General features: G+C 43.4%; 1 protein-coding gene across 1 annotated transcript in view; it reads right to left on the bottom strand.

Annotated features, from left to right (window-relative positions):
* GPR107 (G protein-coupled receptor 107) overlaps window positions 1-15,824 on the bottom strand; it is a gene marked incomplete at its 5' end in the record, with an annotated part of 34,583 nt that extends 18,759 nt beyond the window's left edge. The window contains 13 exons of the mRNA XM_084272719.1: window positions 726-856; window positions 1,573-1,690; window positions 2,279-2,352; window positions 3,294-3,369; window positions 4,253-4,386; window positions 5,437-5,547; window positions 6,374-6,430; window positions 6,636-6,670; window positions 8,371-8,525; window positions 9,192-9,316; window positions 9,517-9,567; window positions 10,275-10,400; window positions 15,063-15,824. Coding sequence (XP_084128845.1) covers window positions 726-856; window positions 1,573-1,690; window positions 2,279-2,352; window positions 3,294-3,369; window positions 4,253-4,386; window positions 5,437-5,547; window positions 6,374-6,430; window positions 6,636-6,670; window positions 8,371-8,525; window positions 9,192-9,316; window positions 9,517-9,567; window positions 10,275-10,400; window positions 15,063-15,824 — 1,955 coding nt within the window. The remainder of the gene's footprint in view (window positions 1-725; window positions 857-1,572; window positions 1,691-2,278; window positions 2,353-3,293; window positions 3,370-4,252; window positions 4,387-5,436; window positions 5,548-6,373; window positions 6,431-6,635; window positions 6,671-8,370; window positions 8,526-9,191; window positions 9,317-9,516; window positions 9,568-10,274; window positions 10,401-15,062) is intronic.
* Between the last annotated feature and the right edge of the window lie 5,313 nt (window positions 15,825-21,137).

Raw genomic sequence — 21,137 nt, 5'->3', positions numbered from 1 at the left:
TTACTAGACAGATATTTATATTCACTCTGCATTTCAGAAAGAGATACTGGAGAATATTCTGTATTTACTAACCAAGGAGCCAGAAGCTCCTTCATATCCTCCTTCAAATCCAGCTGTTTATCCAATTAAGACTAAAATGAATTTAAGAGATAAATGTTCTAACTGGCAAGAAGCAACAATAGTGTTTATCTGAATTATCTGTGTTTTGATCGAGTTTTATATAACCAACATTATTTCCTGCCAAGTAGAGTGGAAGAAAGGGCAGGGAAATGCTCCCTGTGGGATTATGTCTCCTAAACAGGCAAGTAAAAATGCAGCTACTCTGCTTTAAGGCAGCACTGATCTTAAGCAGTGCTACTGTTTTAGCATTTACCAGCCTAGTTTCCAACCTTTGCCAGTAAAGCAATATCCCATTTCTCAATGTAAGAGAGAGAGTCAACCCTTCTGCAAAATTCCCAGTTTCAAAAGCACCTATAGTCTGCCCTGTGCTGGCCACACTTAAATCCCCCACCCACCTTACCTCATGCCCACTTTATTCCCAAACAAGTATCTTCCACAACACAAGATTCAAGTGTTAAGATTGACAGAGTTTAAAAAAAAAGTTATCAGAATGCTTGACTCCAAAGGACTGAGTTTTGTTACTTTGGCAGTGCCTCTAGCTCTACGTAGCAGTAGTTCAGAAACAGCTCAAGCCATGGGGGCTCAGAAACCACACAGCGACTCACCATACCACTGGAAATAGGATGGCTCCACAACACAGCAAGTCTACCAGGAAGAGGATTTCTTTCCAGAGTCCATATTCAGTCGTCCCCTCTTCTGTTGAGTCTATGATAATGTATGCCACGTTTGCCAGCACCTACAGGACAGAACACACTTAGTGGTTTCAGCAGCTTTCCAAGGAAATACTGGACATGAGCTGCCAATTCAGCACAGGCTGTCCCACAGTTACAGAAAGAGCCCACTCAGTAACACAGAGCTGAGGAAGAATTACTGATGTCAAGAAAGTCACACATTCAGCAGTATCTTCACAGGATCTACAGTAATAGAACTGAGTGGAACTTATTTCTGCTGATACTCCAAATCCAGCCTTGTTTGTTATATACTATGCTGAACCTACTGTATCAGCAGAGATACAGACACTTGAAACACACTGGGAAAGTTTCCCTCAGACATATTGGACCTACAAGTCTTAGTTTTCCCTTTTTTTTTTAAGTCCATTCAGCAAACATTCTGGAAGTTACAACTCTCATTTAATTTCTCTGCTTAGTATTTCAGTGCTGTTTTGCAGCCCAAGTTTTGCCCCAGCATGAACATATACCTACCTTATAACCAGCCACTCACCTGCTGACACTATTTGATCATCATTATCTCATGTTCCATGTAGGGAGCAGAGTGGGGAAAACTACAAGAGTAACCTTTGGGCCAGGAAATTTCAGCTCAACTAAAGATGCAACCAATAGGCTTACAAGAGCTGTAACACCAGGGTATTTTGTGGAGGCTTCACAGCCTTTTACAGTTTCCACAAGCAGCTCTGTCAGAAGACAGTAAGTACTGACACAGCTCAGTCCTTACCTGGAGAGGGATGACAATCATGAAGATTTTTTTGTCTTTATCTGACAGGATGTGTTTGATGAAAGCCCAGCCTGTGCCAATAAGGGCAATAGTGATGAACAGAAGAGCACCCTTCAGTCTAAAAGGGAAACAGATACTGCAGTGAGAAACTGTCTTATCAAACTGCCTCTTCTGCCCAGGTTCTCTTCTACAGTCAGTAAAGCCAGAAATCCAAACAAATGACTTGCTATTTATAATTTTGGCAAGTGCTTATCCTACAACAGTGAAGCAGATGCACTTGCTTACAACTGTGTGACACACAGCAATATTACACTTCATTCACAATTGTCAATATATGCAGTCTTTTCCTGGGGGAGTCATCCATTCACCAGCATGAGCAGCGGGAAAACACTGGCAGCTGTACCCTCTTACCATTCACACCAAGAGCAAATTAGATACTTGAATATTAGTATGAACAAAGGAAAGCAAGGCATTTCTTTCTCTTTTTGCTCTTCCACTCAGCTAAGTACCAATTCTCTGCAGCTGCCCTCTAAGTAGAGCTTTCCCCTTCACACAGGGCTGATTGTTGTCTTGTCATTCAGACCACAGTAGCAAAGAATCAGCAATTTTCCAGTTTGCTCAGGAGGGAGGAAGGGAGGCAGGCAGCCTCACAGGGAATTCAGTTTCATTGTGTGAATCTATCGCATCAATCTTCTGACATACTTACAGGTGAGTGATGTAATAAACAACAGCCCAGCCTTCAATAGGATATCCCTGAGAAGAAATGTAGTAATAGTCGATCTGGAAGCAGAAAATAGAGTACTTACAAGCTGCTCATCAGCACCTCACCCGTGTCTATAAAACAGGTCTCCTTGACAGCTATTTCAAGTTTCATTTTCCAACCAGCATGTACAAACTCAGCTCTATCTCTGAGGATACCTCCCTCCTCCCAGCATGTTCTAGTTTTGTTTAGCATCAATGAGATCATTTCCATTTGCTGTATTTCCAAAGTGCTAGTGGCTACATGACATACAATCTACATCCTCCCCACAGAGCTCCCACACTTCACTACAGTTAAACAACTGCTTTTGTCATCTATTTGTTCATTCAAGTTCAGTTGCATTATGTGACTAGAGCCCTTCTATCACTGGAATCCAGATTTAATTCATTAGAATCCACAAGTGTCTGCAGCAGTTATCCCATCATAAATGTGAAGATCATGGCTAGCACAAATGTTGAAGGACTAAGTGCTTGCCAATACCTTTGTTTCTGAGATCTCTCCAGTGGAAATTAAGTCAAAACAATTCAGCAGAGACTTTATGTTTTGAAAGTGTTAAAGCTTATAGCATTAGGTCTGTTACAGGATACCATGATACTTCATCAAAAGCTGCACCCTTGAATTTTACCTGCATTCATCAAGGTTTTCATTTAATAACACTTATTGCTCAAGCTTTTGGGCCAGCCTCAGATGGCCAAATCATCAGAATTCGAGGAACACATTCAACCCTCACATACACTTACTGCTTCACCACCTCAGGCCACGATCTCAACTCTATTTAAAGTCAGACTTTGCTGATGAAAACTGAATCACTTCCACCACACAGATGCAGTTCAGTGCCAATGCTCCCATATGAAAGACACTTCCCATGCTTCCCCCAAAGCAGATCTCTCAAACAGCAGGCCCCAGATTCCACGTTTCTACTTCCCAGCTGAACAGCTTTGGGCACAGACATTATACATACCGCATGGAAGACTAAGGACAGAGATTTTGTGAAAGGGAGTGCTGCCATTAGCCAGTGAATCTTAAAGACATCATTTCTGGGAAGGGGAAAAAAAAAAAGGAGGAAGACCATCAATTAAAAGGCAGCAATAAGAGTTTCAGTTCCCAAGGGTATTTCTTTAAAGCCTGTAAACGTTAAACAATAGTCCCAGCTGACTATTAGTGTAAAAGGATTCCCCTTAATGCTGGAGTCCAAGTTCCTGCAACATCCTGAACAACATTTCAGCTACATGTTCTGCAACTCTGACTTTTAATATTTGGGTTAATTAAAAATTCTAATTCATAGGAACATCCTGCTTATATCAATCATATCCATTAGAAAATTTGCTAAACAATTCAAACATTCATTGCTTCACCCTCTAGCCCCTAATCACTATACCATACCACTGAATTCCATACTACTAGATAGTCTGAAGTTCACTTAGTGGTCAGATTAAGTCAGAGAGTAAAGCAAAAATGGAATCATAGGTATTCCTGACCTCTGATGCTATACTTCAACTTCTAAGCAGCATGGCTTTCACTTAGAAATTTCTACCACTTTTGACTACAATCAAAGTGTTAACGGCTGTCCACTGCCCTAAGGTGCCTGTCTCCACAGGAAAAAAATTGTTAAGTTATTTTCAAACAGCATTCTCCTTTTGTCATCAGCTACAGGAACTTCCTGTTGATTTGCTGCCACAATATATTAAAACGTGCATATCACATGAAGAATTTCTTAATGTAAAACTTGCTAACTTTAGAATAATGGTCTGCAATAATGATACTGATGGAAGTTGCTGTTTTCAGCTATGAACTGGATGTGTTAAGCATATGCCAGACTTGGAATGGTGATTAAATCTGACTGCAAATTGGGCATTATACAAGGAAGAAAAAAAATAAAAATCAAGTAAGGTAAGGCCAACACTTCTCACTGATACTCACCTGCGTTTACGGAGTACATGGATCCATACAGTCCCAGAGAGAAAGAAGAACAGAGCCATGGAAATGTAAAGCTTTGGCAGTGGGATCTCACCAGCTGAGAGGTAGCTTTCAGGATTCTTTTCCGTAATTTCTATCTGAATATTTAAAGGTGTGTTATGTGCACAGTTGAAAACATATTATATTAAAAACCAGAGTTAACTACAGTTCAAAACCCAATCTGCTCAATTAAAATTAGCTTTTCTGAAGCTGTGACTGTTATGAGACTCAAAAAGTTAAAGCAACTCATCATCCTCAAGAAACTTTGTAAGTTTAAGTGTGGAGAAAGTCACACAAAATTGAAACTCAACTCTTAGGTTTACTACAGTAGATTTTTTCACTTGTCAAAAGAAAAGTAGTACTCAGCTTACTTTGCTGCAAGCTTATTTCCCTGTAACTGAGAAAACTGAAGCTTTATTTAACATTCTACTTATGCCCCTGAATGGCATGGTTCTAAATGCTAAGACATATCAAACATATCTCCTGATGGAGCCCAGGATACCATTTGCCTTCCGAGCTGCATGAGCAGGTGCAATGAGAGGATTCATGACAGAACAGCTCACTACACACCAGCACAGATGCAAGAGTGAGCACAGGGAAGAGAAAGAATGGGAAGCCTGAGCTATCATAAATGTACTCCAGCTCAGAAGAACCTGGGACTGAACCCCTGGATGTAAGATAGAGACAATATATTATACTAAATGCCTTCAGACTTGCATCTAGCACTGTAAAAATGCATCTTTAGTTAGGCCAGAAAAAGTGAATACCCTGAACTCACACATACCAACAATTCAAATTGCAGCCACAGCCTTAATAACTGCAATTGCATAAAGAAAAAGGTGATTCCTGAGCACAGCAAAACATGAACAGCTGTTTTAGCTCCCATCTCATTACAGCATCTAGTCACAACTGTGTAGACTGAACCCAGCCCACACAGTCTTCAGATTTCCAGACATTTCTCCACAACTAGTATTTTAATTCTTATTGTAGTTGCTTCTTTCAGAAATGCCACTACAGAGATTAAAAAATGCACAACTCTGAATCATGTCCTGCCCCATCTATGCACTCACATAGAGCGTGTGCTTGGTATACAAGCTAGAATTGAAAGCTATGTATTTGAGTTAAGCAAATGAGTTAATTATACTCACATCAAGACTAAAGAGCTGCTGATCATTAGTCACCCCATCGCTGAGCACACATTTATGGAAATACAGGCTGTAGAGACCTTCTTGGTTATCAGAGCTGATATTGAAAGAGAACTGGAAATAAGGAATAGGACAGTCAGCATTCTTCTCATTCACTACAGGGTTGCCCTGGTTAAAAAGCCATCTCTACTGAGGCATGAAAAACATCAGTCATTGAGGGTCAGTTGGTTCCTTTCAGCAGGCATACTGTTCTGAGGACACCAATATAATTACAAGCTTCAGCAGAATTCCAGATGCCAAGTCATCACACTGATCTATAGTTATGCACTCAGGTAATTCAAGACCTTTAGGTATCAGTGTTTAACTGTGCTCACCACAGAGAAAGTTAACAGGAACTGTCATATATTAAACATGGTGAACTGTAAAATTTTGATCATACTTGCCCTAAAGCACAAGCAGCTGTTCTGTTCCTCCCCCAACCACACATGTTGCAATAACTATGGAAGTGAGACGCGTGTCACACTGAACTTGAAGTGTGTTTGGTTTATAGTAACCAGGCACGAGAGAACCAGCGTGCTGAAACAAGGCAATAATCAGGTTTCATGTAGAATATCTTCCCCTTAAGTGAGTCATCAGTCAGGCCAAAGCTGTTTGCTGATAGAAATCTGTATGCACCAGTTGCGTCACAGTAAGCTTTAACATGCTGAGGCTCACTGATTTAGAGCTACCTCATCACAAAGAGTTTAGAACAGCTCCCACGCCTTATGGAGAAAGATTTTCAGTACTTACTCTTAACAAGAATCCACTCAAAATTTTACTGAGTTATCAGAGAGGCATTTATACCAAAGAAACAGGAATTACAACAGAGAGCAACATACTGTTACTGTTTGCAAAGTAACACAGCGAAGGGAGTAAGACTAGACACCACCAGGCATCCTACCTGGAATGAAAAGGTTCCTCTGTCATTGTGAACAGGGTGTTCTTGTTCTACTATGCTCTGTGAAAAGGAAAAGAGACTTTTAGATTTATTTTTTTTAAGCAGGTAGCTACCACATTTGGCTACATCATCCAGACAATCAACACTGCATTCCACGTATTTACAGTGGAAACCAAGAGCAAAACACTCTCCAATTCCTGGCTATTCTTACATATGCTTATTCCCCCAGGTTCTTTCTGAAGCAAAACAGCAGATAGTTTCTTACCTCAGAGGTGGTTGTACTTCGCTTGGACTTCTTATCTAGAGACAAAAGCATTAATGGTACATTTAGCATGTTTGCATGCACCTTTCCTCATAGACTGTCATCTTTTACACACTGCCAAAACCTTACTCAAACCTTCCTATACTTGTCTTTGTGGCAGTTTCCCACATGATGGCTAAGAGAGGTTCTTTCCCAGCCCCTCCTTACTCTCCTAGAACTCTTCCTATAGCTAGCATTCATTCTGAATGCATCCTCAAATGCTAGGCCAGGCTTCTCCACTATTACACCTTTTACAAAAGCCTCTCCAAGAAATCTTTCCAACACCCCCCGCCCCCCAATTACAGTGATGCAGGAGGCAGTCTACAGTCATGACTTTTCGTGTTATGACTAAGTACTGTTAATCTCACTCACTAATCTTAATTTGGACATTAATACACAGCCTGGCTAAGACATGGAAATCCTAATTAGCCCTGGGGAAGGAAAACATTCTCAGGTCTGCAGTGAGGCTCCAGTAAAAAGACAAATAAACCCCATAACATAACTGACCTGCCAAGTCGATATCTGAAACTTAAATTGACAGGAGACTTCAACAGAGGAGTGTGCCAAGTGCAGTTTCACTCCACTCCTGTAAGGAGCTTTTCAAACTTAAGGTCATCCCATTCTACCAGGCAGCAAAAGTTCAAGACTTGAGCTTCGCTTTTGGCTCCTGCCCCTCAATGCACTGTCAATGTGCATGCTACACTTCTCAAAGCAAGAAAAACAAAAACTAGAGCTGTCAGATCAATTATCTTCAGTACCATCCAGCTTTAGCTTTTGACTTGTTAGGAAAGCCGTGCAAAATCTTCATTGATATCAAAGCTGGTGAGCATGACAAGCCAAGAGAGACTCAGACTGCTCAGCAGTCTGATCTGGAAACTAAACTCTTCCAAGAGGGGATAACATGAACTGTTTAGAGCTAATCCCATCAGCACTGAGATTATAAAATTGTTTCGTCTGCTGGTCTGGAAGCCAGACAAGGATTTGTGCCTCCAATAAGGGTGACTGGTATAGTTACCTCTCCATCCCCATAGCTTCCAGGTAACAGAACAGATTTCAACTCAGATAGAAAAAAAAACTTGGTTGGAAAGGACCTGGGGAGGTATTTAATCCAACTTCTGACTCAAAGCATGCCTAGCATTAATACCGTATCACACTGGCCCTGGTTTTTGTTTAGTCAAGTGTTTAAAGCCTCAAAGGATACAGGTTCTACATCTTCCACAAATCATGTGCTATAATGCTGGAACACCTACCTAGAAAAACCTTATTTCTCTCCTAACTTGCAATCTGAGGTACCCAAGATTTAATTTAATTCTATGATTCTAATAAGGGGAAACACCATTGTGCCACTACTAAAAGTTGCTTTGCATCTTATCCTTCTAACCTTCCTTCAACTAGCTGTTGGTGGCTACCAAATTTCCCCTTAGCCTTCTTTTCACCAGAAAAGTACCTCAACCCCACCTCACAGGTACTGTAGGTCTCCAAAAGTCACACTGGGTCTCTGCCAGATCAACAGAACCAGTTAACACAAATCACTGGGCAGGAGAGACTCTAGCCCAAAAGGCAGCTCAATGCACAGATTTACACAAGAGTGTGTGTTAAGTTCTAGCCCAAGGAGACCCCAGACGTGACCACAACACACTGCTGGATACACATCAACGAGGAACTAATAGTGAGAGTACATATAGGTTAGTAGCCTTACCTTGTTGGTTGGTCTCTGCAGTACTTTTACCAGAATTACTGCTCTGTTCAGAAGATTTTACTGGCTTGGTACTTAAGGCAGTAACATTCTCCTCAGACGTGAATGAAATCTTAGGTAACAAAGAAGCAGCTTCTGCAGAGAACCGTACTTTGACACTAAACAAACAAAGAGAGAGTGGTTTTATATAAATGAAAGCAAACATTCACAGAGGCAATCTGTCATAGCCTACATACACCCAATAAAGTACAATCAACTTGTCCTGACTTGCTTTCTTTTAACCACAGAGAACAGACAAGCACCAGATCACTACTTACAGCAGCCTGTCATTGAACTGATCACTGTGGTGCTAGAAAATCCATGTTCACATCAGATACAAGAGTGGCTGAAGAAAAGTAAGGTTATTCCACTTTGCTAATGGCAGTCTTAGCAATTATGTTTCCACACAAACAGCTACAGTTGCTCTTGCAAAACAAAGCAATGCAGCCTCAAAAATACTTCCATAAAATAGATCATTTGAGACAAACAATGAAGCAACAGTAAATGCATGAGCTGCAAAAGTGACTCAAGACTTCAAGCTCATGCCTTCAGCACCATCACAGTATGATTCTTTTGCCCCATGCCCCTTATCACTTCAACATACAGCAAGAATTCACCAACCATTTGACACAACAGAATTCCTTCCTTCCCTCAGCTCTTATGTAACCCATTAAAAAATAAACCACATGCACAGAAGCTCTCCAAGCCCTTAAAGTTTCACAAAGCATTATGCTGGCTTCAATTAGAGAAATAACTTTACAATGTCGTGTACACTATTTACTCACACTTCAGTTTTCAAGTCCAGAAGTAAGATCACAACAGAGACATCTTGCTCTGGTTTCTTTTTCAGGATACAGTAATCCATTTCTTCATCCTGACAATATATGCAAAGCATCTTTAAAGTGCCCTCCTATTTATAAGAAAAAGGACGCATTCACCCCCCCTCCCCTCCCCATAAGAGGTTACCAGACTTAGTCCAGCAAGTTATAAACCTGAAATATCCTAAATCCTCCTCATTTTTATTTTTTTTTCTTCCAATCACTTCTGGAGTAAGGCAGACTATGAGGTATCCCCAGTTTAGAAAAGTAAGGTCACATCTCTTATGCTTACCAGGTAAGTGGAGAACCCATCATTCCTTGTTCGATCTAAGCTGAACCCCACCTATGAAACAGTTGAGAAGAATGTCAAACTAAAACAGTTCAGGTTCCTCTGGTGTCAGAAGCCAAACCACCACTGAGTTAAAGACACTGCTCTCTAAAGAAATTAACCCATGTTTAAGGCAGAAACCAGCTATTTTCCTCGTTACCTATAATATTAAAATCTAATAAACTTGCTGCTTCATCCATATCCACCAAGAATAATATACATATAAAATATATAATGGTTCAAACCTAAACTAACATAGAGTACCTTCTGGGAAAAAAGTGAAGGGTTCAATATTTTTCCAGATGTTTTTGCTAAGGAAAACATTCACTACTTAGTACTCTTAGTAATTGAAACAGAATGTAATATGACTACAAGGTGCATTGCATAGCAACATGACAACAAGGTGAAGATCTCACATCAGAGGACTGAACATCTCTCATCAGAGGACTGCTTAGGAAGCCTATCTTCACCACAGGTTACAGATGTGTCCAGCGAGCTCAGGAGAGGATCTGGCAAGTTAAAGTTTATCCCTTCAAGCAGAAGGGATAGCACTCAAGGCTAAATCTCACAGTACACATATCCTCATAAAGAGCTCGTGGTGAGGGAAGCGAAGCCAACAGCACCACCAGTCAGGATCTGACACCTCAAACAAGTTAGGGCAGCCAGTGTAAAGGCATTTTCACAGGAAGCTTAATACTGACATTGGACTCAAAGGAACTTACTGACAAGCTATTCTTGTCCCCAGGGGTCACAGGTGGCTTCAGTGAAAGGTTGCTGACGTTGACTTTCATGAAACCATCCTTGAAGAAGCCGAAGGTATTCAGATGCACTTTCTGTCTCACATCATCCTGTAAGAAAGGACATCCAGTTTACAAATCGCCTACAGCAGCAGTCAAAGAGGAATCACAGTAATAAAGTAACACTTACTTCAGTGTTCATGCAAAATACCTATGTGATCACACCAAGACCAAATTTCTTTAGCATACCTTCAGATATAGCCAGTTACTTCACTGCAACCAACCAACTATTCCAATAACTTCAACAGCAAGACCTTTAAATAAATACACCTTCACTACATACCTGGCTAAACTACTGAGGAATATGCAAGTAAAAAGTCTGGTGGAAATTAACTATCTGCCACTGCTGATTAAACAAAATATTGCTACCAAAGAGACCACAGAGAAACTGAGACAACTACTGTCATTGCAACAGACTGAAGAGGAATTGGTTGACTACAGGGATCTTACTTAACCAAAAGCTGAGTTTTGGCCAAGTGTTCAACAGGTATCACAGTGTATTATCATCCCATCAAGATCTTCTATGTTAAGCAGGGACAATGTTTGGACAATCAAAATGCCAAACACACCAGAGAATTAACGGTATGGTGTAGGTGAGAAGATTTCTTATGTAGTTCCATTCCCCCAAATTATTTTTAGCAAGGCCTTGTAAGTGGGATAAATACCAAGAAATTACTATGTGGGTTCAAACAGAATCACTTGAGTTAGTTTCTAACATGAAATGAAAATTCAACCCCCTGCTCTGCCCCCAGTCCTAGTTGCAGGATAATCTATGTCATCTCAGTCTGGCAAGGGAGCTGTAGAAGTTGATCCCTTCCCATGCCTTCATCAGCTGCAAAGGGCTCAAACACAGTGAAATTGTGTTTGGAGTTACTTACTGTTTTGTTTTTGGTTTTTTTTTCTAAAAAAAAGTAGGTCATGAAGGACATCACATGAAGATTAGTAAACACTACAACATTGCCACATCAGCTGAGGAAAGGTCATATCCCTGTTATTCATAAATCAATAAATAAGTACGCAGCTGGGCCAATCCTACTAGGTTGCTAAGCAGAAGAAAAGGAGAATCAGAGCAACAAAAATTAAAAAGCAGGTCTATAATGTGATTTAAAGTCACTGTGATTTTTAAGTCATTGAAGAAAACTGTTTCTTCTAGAAAAATATAATACAGAACACTCTAAGCAGAGAAATCAGCTGCTAAAGGCAGACAAACTGATCTGGACAAGGCACTGGAAGACAGAGCTAAGAATTCTAGAAGTAAATTCTCTCTTCCCTTACCCCCAGTATTAATTTTGACATCTCTGCATAAAACATTCCTGACTCATAAATATCACTCACTGCAATAGCAGGACACCAGCCCTGACACAGCCAACCTGTAATCCAGCTGTAACAAGGTGGCCCTAAGAGAATCAAGTTAACCTGGCAAAGAACCAGATGGTTCCCCTAATGCTCAGAAGAGGGAGGAAAAAAAGTTGGTGACACATGGCTCACAGCAGATGCTTTGTTCAACAGAGTGTTAAAGCTGTGCTTTCTGCAGGTTCTAGGTCGCTTAAGGTGCTTGAAACAACAGCCCATCTGGTTCTGTTAATTCTGTTTTCAATATAAATTTCCCACTTGGAACTGAAGATTAACATTAGCTCTGTACACAGTACTCCATATGTATTTAACCACAACTGGATAGGCAAACATTTGTCTGGGTTATTAGGTAGAGGGGAATAAGGGGAAGTACAGCACAGTGTCACCCCACCACAAGGTGTTTTGTACCTTGTAAGTACAACCAGAGACAGATGCTTAATTCAGAGTACTTGCAAAAGCTATTCAGTTCAATCTAAGGTTATTTACTCTGCCAGCATGTTCTCAATTAACAAAATATAATTAATATACAGCACACACACTTTCCTCCCTGGTTTTATCTCAGCTTTGAGTGCTTAGAGTTTACAGATTTAGTTCACAAATCCTTCAGCTTCACATGATCCCACACACGCTGTCACCAGTTGCCACCAAGCAACAGCATCTACTGCTCCGCATATCCACAGCTTAAAGATACTGGCTTACTAATAATTGTCTCACCTCTCATTGGAGGCTTAACAGGCTGGAAAAATCCAGCTTTTATTTATAATCACTCACTGCCAACTTCAGAAATATTCAACTCTAAGTTTAACAAAGGTATGAGCACATACAAGTGAATATATGAACATCTGAGTTGTTAGTATACACATTAATTTACACAGGATGCATTTTAACAGTAAGCCTGCCCCTTTGAGAAGGGGATTAAAATGTGTGATTCAACACTAACAGGTCAAACCAATACAGTGAGTTCTCAGCTTATTGCCATAAAAAATCTTCCCTACTACTTTCACTCCTTCAGCATAAAAATTGATCCTGCAATATTTGGATAAGATAACAGACAGGTGGTATCTGAGATCCTGTAGCCCAGAATGATCACAGAAATACTATTTAACTGTTTACCCAAAAGTCTAACTGGGATCATGCTATTGTTACAGTGTAAGTTTCATCACTTTGCTTACTCTTACATGAAATGAATGTTATTTGTGTGAGACTAATGGCAAGACTTATGATCTGTGTAAGATACAATGAATTGCTTTGAAAAGTAAATTCAAGCTGAGCAATTGAAGCCTGAGCCCTACCAACATTAAAAATGCCACAAGTATCTACAAACCACCACATAAAAATAACATCTTCCAAATAATTTAACATGCAACTTCAGTCTCATCAGCATCATAAAACTGTCAGTCAGTTAATTGGAAAGATAATTCATTTCCATCAGAAGCTAAGAGCACTTCTGCTACACAGCACTAAGGTGGATGGTTCCCTTTGAAACTGGCAGGTGTTGGCTACTCACCAGCATTAGAAACTTTACCACGTGCCTGGCAAAGGCCTCGCTTGGACCAACTTCCTCATTCCCCAAGAGAGCTTCTACTGCACACAGAGCTTTGATATTACAGCACTCAACCGGTAGGACAACAAGAAATAATCCACATTCCAGCCACTTCCAGAAACCTCTGACAATTGTTCCTATCAGTCTTCTGTAATTTCAATGTTTGTAGGATTTGGGTTTTTTTTTTAACATCTCACTCAACTAATGAGGTTGATAATTGCTACTAAATGAAGAGAGTCTCCTTTGATGAGGTTAATCCAAAAGCAAGACTCAAACAAAGCATTTTTCTCACTCAGAAAAATTATTTAGTGTGGTTTTATGAAGAGAAAATGTTATTTTCCGAACAGGAAACCACTCAGACTGAGGCTTGCTTTCCTGACAACAAAACCCTTCACCTCAGCATACTAATTACAAAGATACAGGAAAGAGGCTATTCTAACTGAAGCAACAACAGCTTGTTTGAGGAAACCTAATCTCAAACACACAAAGCTGCAGCCTTTCGCTTGGCACAGCGTCAATGCAGACTCACAAGCAGGGAACACCAGGAGGTTTCATTGTGGAAGGGTACTGTTGTTGGAGCACAATGTTTACACAAACGCTGTGAAGTGGTGAAAAGAAAGGGAGAAGCCAGTGCTCCAACACTAAAGTTCATGTTTATACAGCAGGTGCACAAAGGCATTTCTGCGCTTCTTCCTGCAGCCCTTGGTAGGTCAGTGCTGCAGCCTGCACAAGGCACCTACAGAAACAACACCATACCCTGCTTTGAGTGTAAAAATCAGCAACCACAGGTTAGTGATCAACCCAGATGGTTAACACCCTAACAGGAACTAGAAGCTGCAGTATTTGCTGTTGAGAACAGTCGCTTAAAACCAGCTTGAAAGTTGTTTGTGTAACAGGCAAGTATCACGCCAGGGAAAATTCTCCCAACACTCAACTGTCAGTCATAAATTCTTCAAAACAGTAATGGAACCAGCATAAACCTCCTAGCTTACTGCTTCACAGAGAAATTTATTTTTCCTGAAGCAGGAAAACACTGATGTTAGCATACACCAGACAACTACATCGCCCAGAAATTCCTCTGTAAGCCACAAACGCCCCCGGCATTCATAGTATCCCCAAGGCTGGAAGGAAGGTCCTGCAAAGTCTTGGTGCTCTCCCTAAACTGCTGCAAGAAGAGAATAATGCTTGCCCCAGTCATTAACTTCACTCCATTAACTTCTTCCCAACATTTCCATGTTGACAAGAACAAAAATTGGCCCTATCACATACCAACCATGCAGCTTTTCACTTAAAACACAACAGACACACTGGGGAGCAGCAGAACTCCACAGTGATCTGCACCACTCCCCACCAACCATCCCAAGCAGCTCGTGTTCCTCAAACGTAGGCACACTATTCTCTTTGAAAGCGCAACCAAAAGTCTGTTAAGCCACAAGAGAGAGCTGTCAACATCGTCTTCTATCTCTATGGATTGCTTAACCAGCGTTAAGAAACTACAGCCAGAAGGCCAGTAAGACAGCCTCGCCGCCTTTCAGCCCTCAGTGACCAGCACAGTCAGACTACAGCAGAGCACAGCACAAACAACCCCCCAACCCTCTTGAGAGACCACTGCCCGCCCCACATCTACCCCACTCTCATCACACGCGGCTTTCCACCTCATTTTTCACTGGATACGAGGCGTTTGAAGGTTGAAACCGCGGCGGTTCTGAGGCCCCTTCACGCGTTTCCCTCGCAGCTGAGAAACCGACAGGCAACCCGGCTGCGGGACGGGAGGGGAAATAACGGGAAGGGCAGAACACAGCGGGGCCCGCTCCGACCGAGGCACGAGGAGAGAAGCCGGAGAGCAGCGAGAAGGGCCGGGAGGAGGCGGCGCGACGCAGCCGGAGGCGCGGGGAGGAACGGAAAGCCCCGGCCCGCGGGCAGGCCCAGGCCACCTCACCACTCCGCGCAGCCGAGCCGCAGAGACCCCCGCACAGCCCGGATAGCGAGCCGGCAGGGACGGGGGCTGCGCCAGACCTTACTTTGAGGGTGAGGTGATGGACGCGGGCGCCGACCGGGCCCTCCAGGAACAGCACCAGCCCCAGCACGGCCGCGGCCCGCCACAGCGCAACCGCAGCGCCGCGGGCCGCCATCTTGACTCCAACATCCGCATCCTCTTCCCGCGCCACTTCCGGGGCCAAGGGGCGGCGGGCACGTGACCGCGGGGCGGGGCTGGGCGGGGCTGGCCCGTCCCTCCGGCCTGTCCCCGCCCGGCGCCCCCGCTGCAGCCCTTCGGCCTCGGGCCTTGTCCCTGCCACCGGCCCCCGCAGCCCCTTCCTCTCCCTCTCGGGGCCTTTTGAGTGTCCCCCCGCGTACAGGCTGCCTCCCGCGGTGCCCTCGCGGGTCGGCGCGGCCCCTTCAGTGAGGGCCGCGGCCCTGAGGCAGCTCCCGCCTTGCTGGGGGCCCCTCTCTGCTCCCACAGGAGGACGCGGCCCGAAGGGGCCTCCCGAGCCTTCCCCTGTGGAGGTGCTCAGCAGGGCCCTGGTCCGGGGTAAGGGAGCTGCTCTGACCCTGGGGGTGAAGGCCCTTGCCCTCCTCATGTTCAGGGTGAGGTTTGGGATCCCTGCTCCCAGCTCAGCCGTGGATCATCTCCCAGTAATTTGGGATCCCTGCTCCCAGCTCAGCTGCTCATCAGCTTCCAGCAATCACCAGTTCTGGGACTGCTGCTCCCAGCTCAGCCGTGGATCAGCCAGCAAGTTTCAGCTTCTTCCTGGAAACTGTGGTTAGAGCAGATGTCTGAGCATCAGGTAGTCCAAACAACTGACCAAAAAAAAAAGGCCTTTCCCTTGAAAGAAATAGTTTCTAATATCACAAGGAAATATGTAACAAAATGGGGTGGGTTTGGCTGGAATGGAGTTAATTTTCTTCATGGGACCTAATAGGAGGCCGTGTCCTGGATTTGTACTGAAAAAGTGTTGATAGCAGAGGGATGTTTTCATTCCCACTTACACTGACCAAAGGGATAATCGATGTTCCATACCATGTGAGGTCATGCTCAGCTTACAAGCTGGAACAGGGGGATATTCAGAATGGTGGTGTTTGCCTTCCCAATTAACAGTTACATGGGATGGAGCCCTGCATTCCTGGACATGGCTGATCACCTGCCTTTGCATGGCAAATAATTCTTTGTTCTGCATTAACTATTAAACTGTCTTTATCTCAACCCATGAGCTTTCTCTTTTACTCTTCTGATTCTTCCCTCACATCCTACCATGAGGGGAGTAAGCAAGCAGCTGTGTGGTGCTTAGTTGCTGGCTGGGGTTAAACTATGACACAAAACAAAGGGCTTTCTGCTTCCTTACTGGAATAGTTTTGCAACAATTGAACTGGTAGCTGTAGTCCCACTTAAAAATGAAATGGCCAGCAGATTGGGTCTGGCTTCAGTGACTTCTTTGTTGCTCAAACTGAGAGCAACACAAGAAGCAAAGTGAACAAGAATAGTGACAATTAAAATGGCTTTTGGGTTAGCACATTGCTAAAATTGAAAGACTGCAGTGGGAAGATGTTGATGTAATTAAATGCAGTTCGTTCAGTGGGGAATCCTGTGCTGTCAGCTCTTGGGACTCAATCATTCTGATTCTTCCTTCCAGCACACAGAGTAACAGCTGTGCAAGTTTCTTCACCCAGAGCCAGATAAACTACTGCATCAGACCAGGCAAGTAGTAAAATGCAAGTGAGAGGGGAAAAAGCAGAGAAAAAAATCAATAGTCTTGACCTTTGTGTTAGCAGGATTATGTAGTAAACACAGAAATTTCACCATCAGCTAAAGAAACTGGATTGGTACCAGAAATATTTGAAAGCATTAAAAAAAAAAAAAAAAATCTGTATTTTTCGAGCAGGATTCTTGCTCTGGGCAGTAGCTCGTGTGTGCCACTAGATGTCCTGTCAGCACCAGGCCTCGAGCTGCACCCAGCGGCACCCAGCACATTGCCAGCAGCCTACGTAATTATTTACACCAGGTCATTTATTCCGGAAAGATAACTCGGGTCTAGATTGTTTCTTGGAACTAATATTTTAGTATTTTAATTGTGACTAATTCCAGTGTGCGGGCCACCTGGGAAACCCAAACACTTCTGGCTCCTGAGGAACAGCTGGTTGCAACCCCAGCACAGGCTTTCATGCCTTGCCTCCACTATCAAGTGTCAGGCATGCTTTGACTGCTTCAGTGGCCAAATAGCATGAGGTTTTCCCCTATAATTGTGGGGGTTGGTTAATGTGAAGATCCTCTGGTAGTCTGAAGATGTTTCCTATTAGCAATCAAGAGATTTCTATGCAGGGGACTGTCTGAACATCTTTCTTTTGTTCATGTTTTGTTCACCAATAGCAAGTTCCTGACTTACCCAGACTGAATGATCTCAAAGTTTGAATTTATAACATGCTTACTTTCTTTGGCTATGCATTTTTCTAAGATTTTTAAGATAAGGGATGTAAATTTAAGTATAGACTTACCTTAAACTTATCTATACTTTAACTTATATGCCTATCAATATGCAAACTGGCTGCTGTCTGTAATGAATATGCTCTAACAGTACGTCTCATCCTTAGAGTCATGTCCTTTGCTGTAGCTTCCAAACAGGATTTTCCTTGCTATAAACGTGCTGTTCCTAACAAGCACAGTTACTCTGAGCTGTGGTTAAATAAATTTAGCCTAGATATCTTTTTCTTTTACTCCACTGTAATTTCAAGCATTTAATTAGAAGAAGGGTTTTTTTTAAGCCTATCATGGACAACTATTGGATGGAAGGGATCAATAGTCTCAGGAAAATCTTGGCAGGAGGACAGCATACAGGTACAGAGTGATGCAGACCATTACTGCACACAGTGAGCCACAGCACAGGCATGTCACAGAGCAGTAAGGACTGGCTGTTCACTAAGGGATGCAGGGTTAGAAAACAAACACGTTAACACAAGCAGCAAGACAGGGGCCTCACCGGTCATAGTCCAGTCCCCAAGCAGGGGGGTAGAGCAGGGATGGCAGCTGGGAGTCCAGGTCATCAGGTGAGTTTATAGCAATGAGAAGTCAATCTACAGCTCAGGTGATAGGAACCAAGGTCAGATACAGCTTAGCACCCGGACAGGCCTGTAGAGATGAAGCAAGTCCAAGATCAGACCAGGTACAAGCCAGGTTCTGCATCAGCAGTGTCTATACCCTGGCAGAGCTGTGGCTGAACCAGAGACCAGCACACCACCACGTTGCTCAAACAGAGACTAAGCCCTCAGGCCACAGCTTAAGTAGGGCAGGAGTCCAGGGGCAGAGGGTGTGGGTGGAGGCTGCAGGTGAGGCTGGTCAGGGCCATTAAGGATTATCAGGTCTTAATCAGGCCTTAATTAGGCCCCTCTGGGCCTTGATAGGCATTTAAAGAGAACCGAGGGCCCCCACTGTGCGTTAGAATGATCTGTGTTGTAAGAGCAGAGAGGAAACAGCTGTGATGGCCTTAGGGAAAGGTGTGGCCTCTTCCTTTCCTGGTGCTGGTTCGGTCCCAGTGTATGAGAGGTTACGAGCAGCATCTACATTTCTTGCCTTGGATGTGCATTATCTGAGTAAAATTATAAAGCTGAAAGGGAAGCAGCTGCAGGGGTGATAACTCCAGGGGAAAAGGTGGGTCCTCTCGTATCCTGGAAGCTAGAAGTGCCTGTATGTGTTTCAAAAGTTGTGGTTTTACTTGTTTTACGTGAGTAAACAAACCTAGAGGGAAGGGGCTGAGATTGAATTGTAGTTGAAGGATTTATTTTATCTTCTTTGATTGTTTTCTGAATCGTTTTGCAGCTAATCTGGCTGCTTTTGAATGGAATGGGGGCTTCCTAAACAAAGTCCTTCCCTTCTAAAAAGGGAGTTACTTCTAGGTGGGTTTAGAATCTGCTTCTGGGAGTGGTCTGAATTGTAAGAACAAGAGAGGTAAACAGACGTTTTACAGGAATAGGCCCGTATCTAGATAACAGATCTGCAAGGTCTTGTTTTCAGTGTGGCTGAGGGAAAACTCCCACCAGTGTCTGTTATTCAGCTTTGGACTGTGCAAATAAAGAAGTGCTGGATAATATAATTTCTAAGTGTCACTTTGAATTATTCTTTTGAACTATCCAGCATTTACTTCAATATAACTGGTTCTTAATACTCCCATCATTATTAATTATGGTAGTAATTAGGTACTAACCAAGCTCCAGGCCCTGCTGTTTTGGGTGCTGTGCAACTGCAAGTAATGAGCTAAGTGGCAGTCCTGGTCTTGGAGAGTTTCAGGCTACATAATAAAGAAGGGGGAAAGTCCCCTTTCAGAAACCCTCAGAATTTGTTTTATTTAGTGTTTATCTTGAGTCTCTGTCCACACAAATTGTAGTAACTTCTCTTAGGTGGAGGCATGGTTGGTTGTTAGATGCCATTGTAATACCAAACTTGCATTTCTGGCCTTTATCTTTCTGGAACTGGTTAAGCATTTCTGTCTTGCAGTGTGGACAGGTTTCCCTGCCCGTGCTGGTGTAACAGGTTTGCCTTGTTCCACTCCCAGCTCTTTGTGCAAAAGGAAATTCCACAGCAAATTTACCTCAGAAGATTCTACTGCTGCTTTCTGTTTGGTCTCTGTATGTTTTTTTTACTCAGGTATTTAAGGATTAACCTCTCAAGAAGTCCTGATTCAACCCTGTTGTCTGGACAGTGGGCTTAGGTGTCCCTTCCACAAGAGTCTGTGGAAGTAAAAGCCCTTGGAAGATTGTGGTTGAGCTTTAGGCATCATGGCAAGCTCAAGTATTTAAATATGTTGGCAGTAGCAGGAAGAAGTACTCTGTAAAATGAGTTAAACAGGGTGTCTCAGAGTTGCTGTGAAGTCAGCCCATAAGAGTAATAACTTTTAACGATGAACAAAAGCCTTGCCTGTTCTCTGCCTCCCACCAGACAGCTGTGTGAGGAGCAGCATTCTACTCTTACATTAAAATCCATCAAACCAGGATATAAATACACGGAATTCAGTCATTAACATACTATTTCTCTTCATTGTTGCTCTGTGTTGGAATTGCTTAGTAAGTTACTCTTTGCTTGTGCTTTCTCACCTGGGTTAACAGCCAAGCACCAGTGCATTCATCTGAAGGAGATAACGCTTGTTGTAGCAGCTGGTCAAGTTTTATCTTCTGACATCAAAAGGATGCTCAGCTGCTCCAAGCAGATACCTTTTCCCTCAGGTGAATAAGTGTTCTTCCCTGTTTCCCCTCCCATGTAAATCTTTCATGAGCAGATGCGATAAATACATCAGTCTAAGGCTCATTCTGCATTTCCCATCGCTGGGAAACAGAGATGTAAAACCAGAGTAGTGACCCAGCTCAGGGGCTGCTGTGACACACAGAGGGGGATGAGTTCTCTGGCAAGGGACTGGGCTGTTCTCCTCAGGGCCTGAGGCACTGCTGCAGTGACCCGTGCTTCCACACAGGCAGACAACTCGCTTATTTTCCTGCTTGAGCATCTTGGTGACAGATGGTGGTCTCTAATACCCCCAGATTTGGGTTATTTTGGGGGTGTGTGTGAGAATACGTGTGTTTGGGTAGCTGGGCCTGAAGAAGTCAGTGAGTTTTAAGGGTGGGGGGTTCTTTCTTCTCTCAGGGGCTCGCCCTCGACCTAAATAGTCAAACCAGCAGCATCTGTTTGAGAAGAAGGAAAAGCCGCCCCTCGCTGGGGCAGAGGGCGGTGAGAACGGGGGAGGCGACACCTGAGGCGGGCGGGGATCGCCGCCGGGGCTGCCCGCGGCGCGGGGAGCACCCGCCTCACCCGCCCGGCTGCTGGCTCCGCCCCGCGCTTACAGAGCGGGCTGCGAGCTGCCTTCCCGTGCGGGGGTTGAGACCGGCACCGGACGGCGGCGCGATCGTGTCGCTGG

This window comes from Gallinula chloropus (genome assembly GCF_964237585.1).
Source record: "Gallinula chloropus genome assembly, chromosome: 18".
Classification (NCBI taxonomy): domain Eukaryota; kingdom Metazoa; phylum Chordata; class Aves; order Gruiformes; family Rallidae; genus Gallinula; species Gallinula chloropus.
Note: the sequence above shows the minus strand (reverse complement) of the source record. Positions and strands in the feature narration are given on the sequence as shown.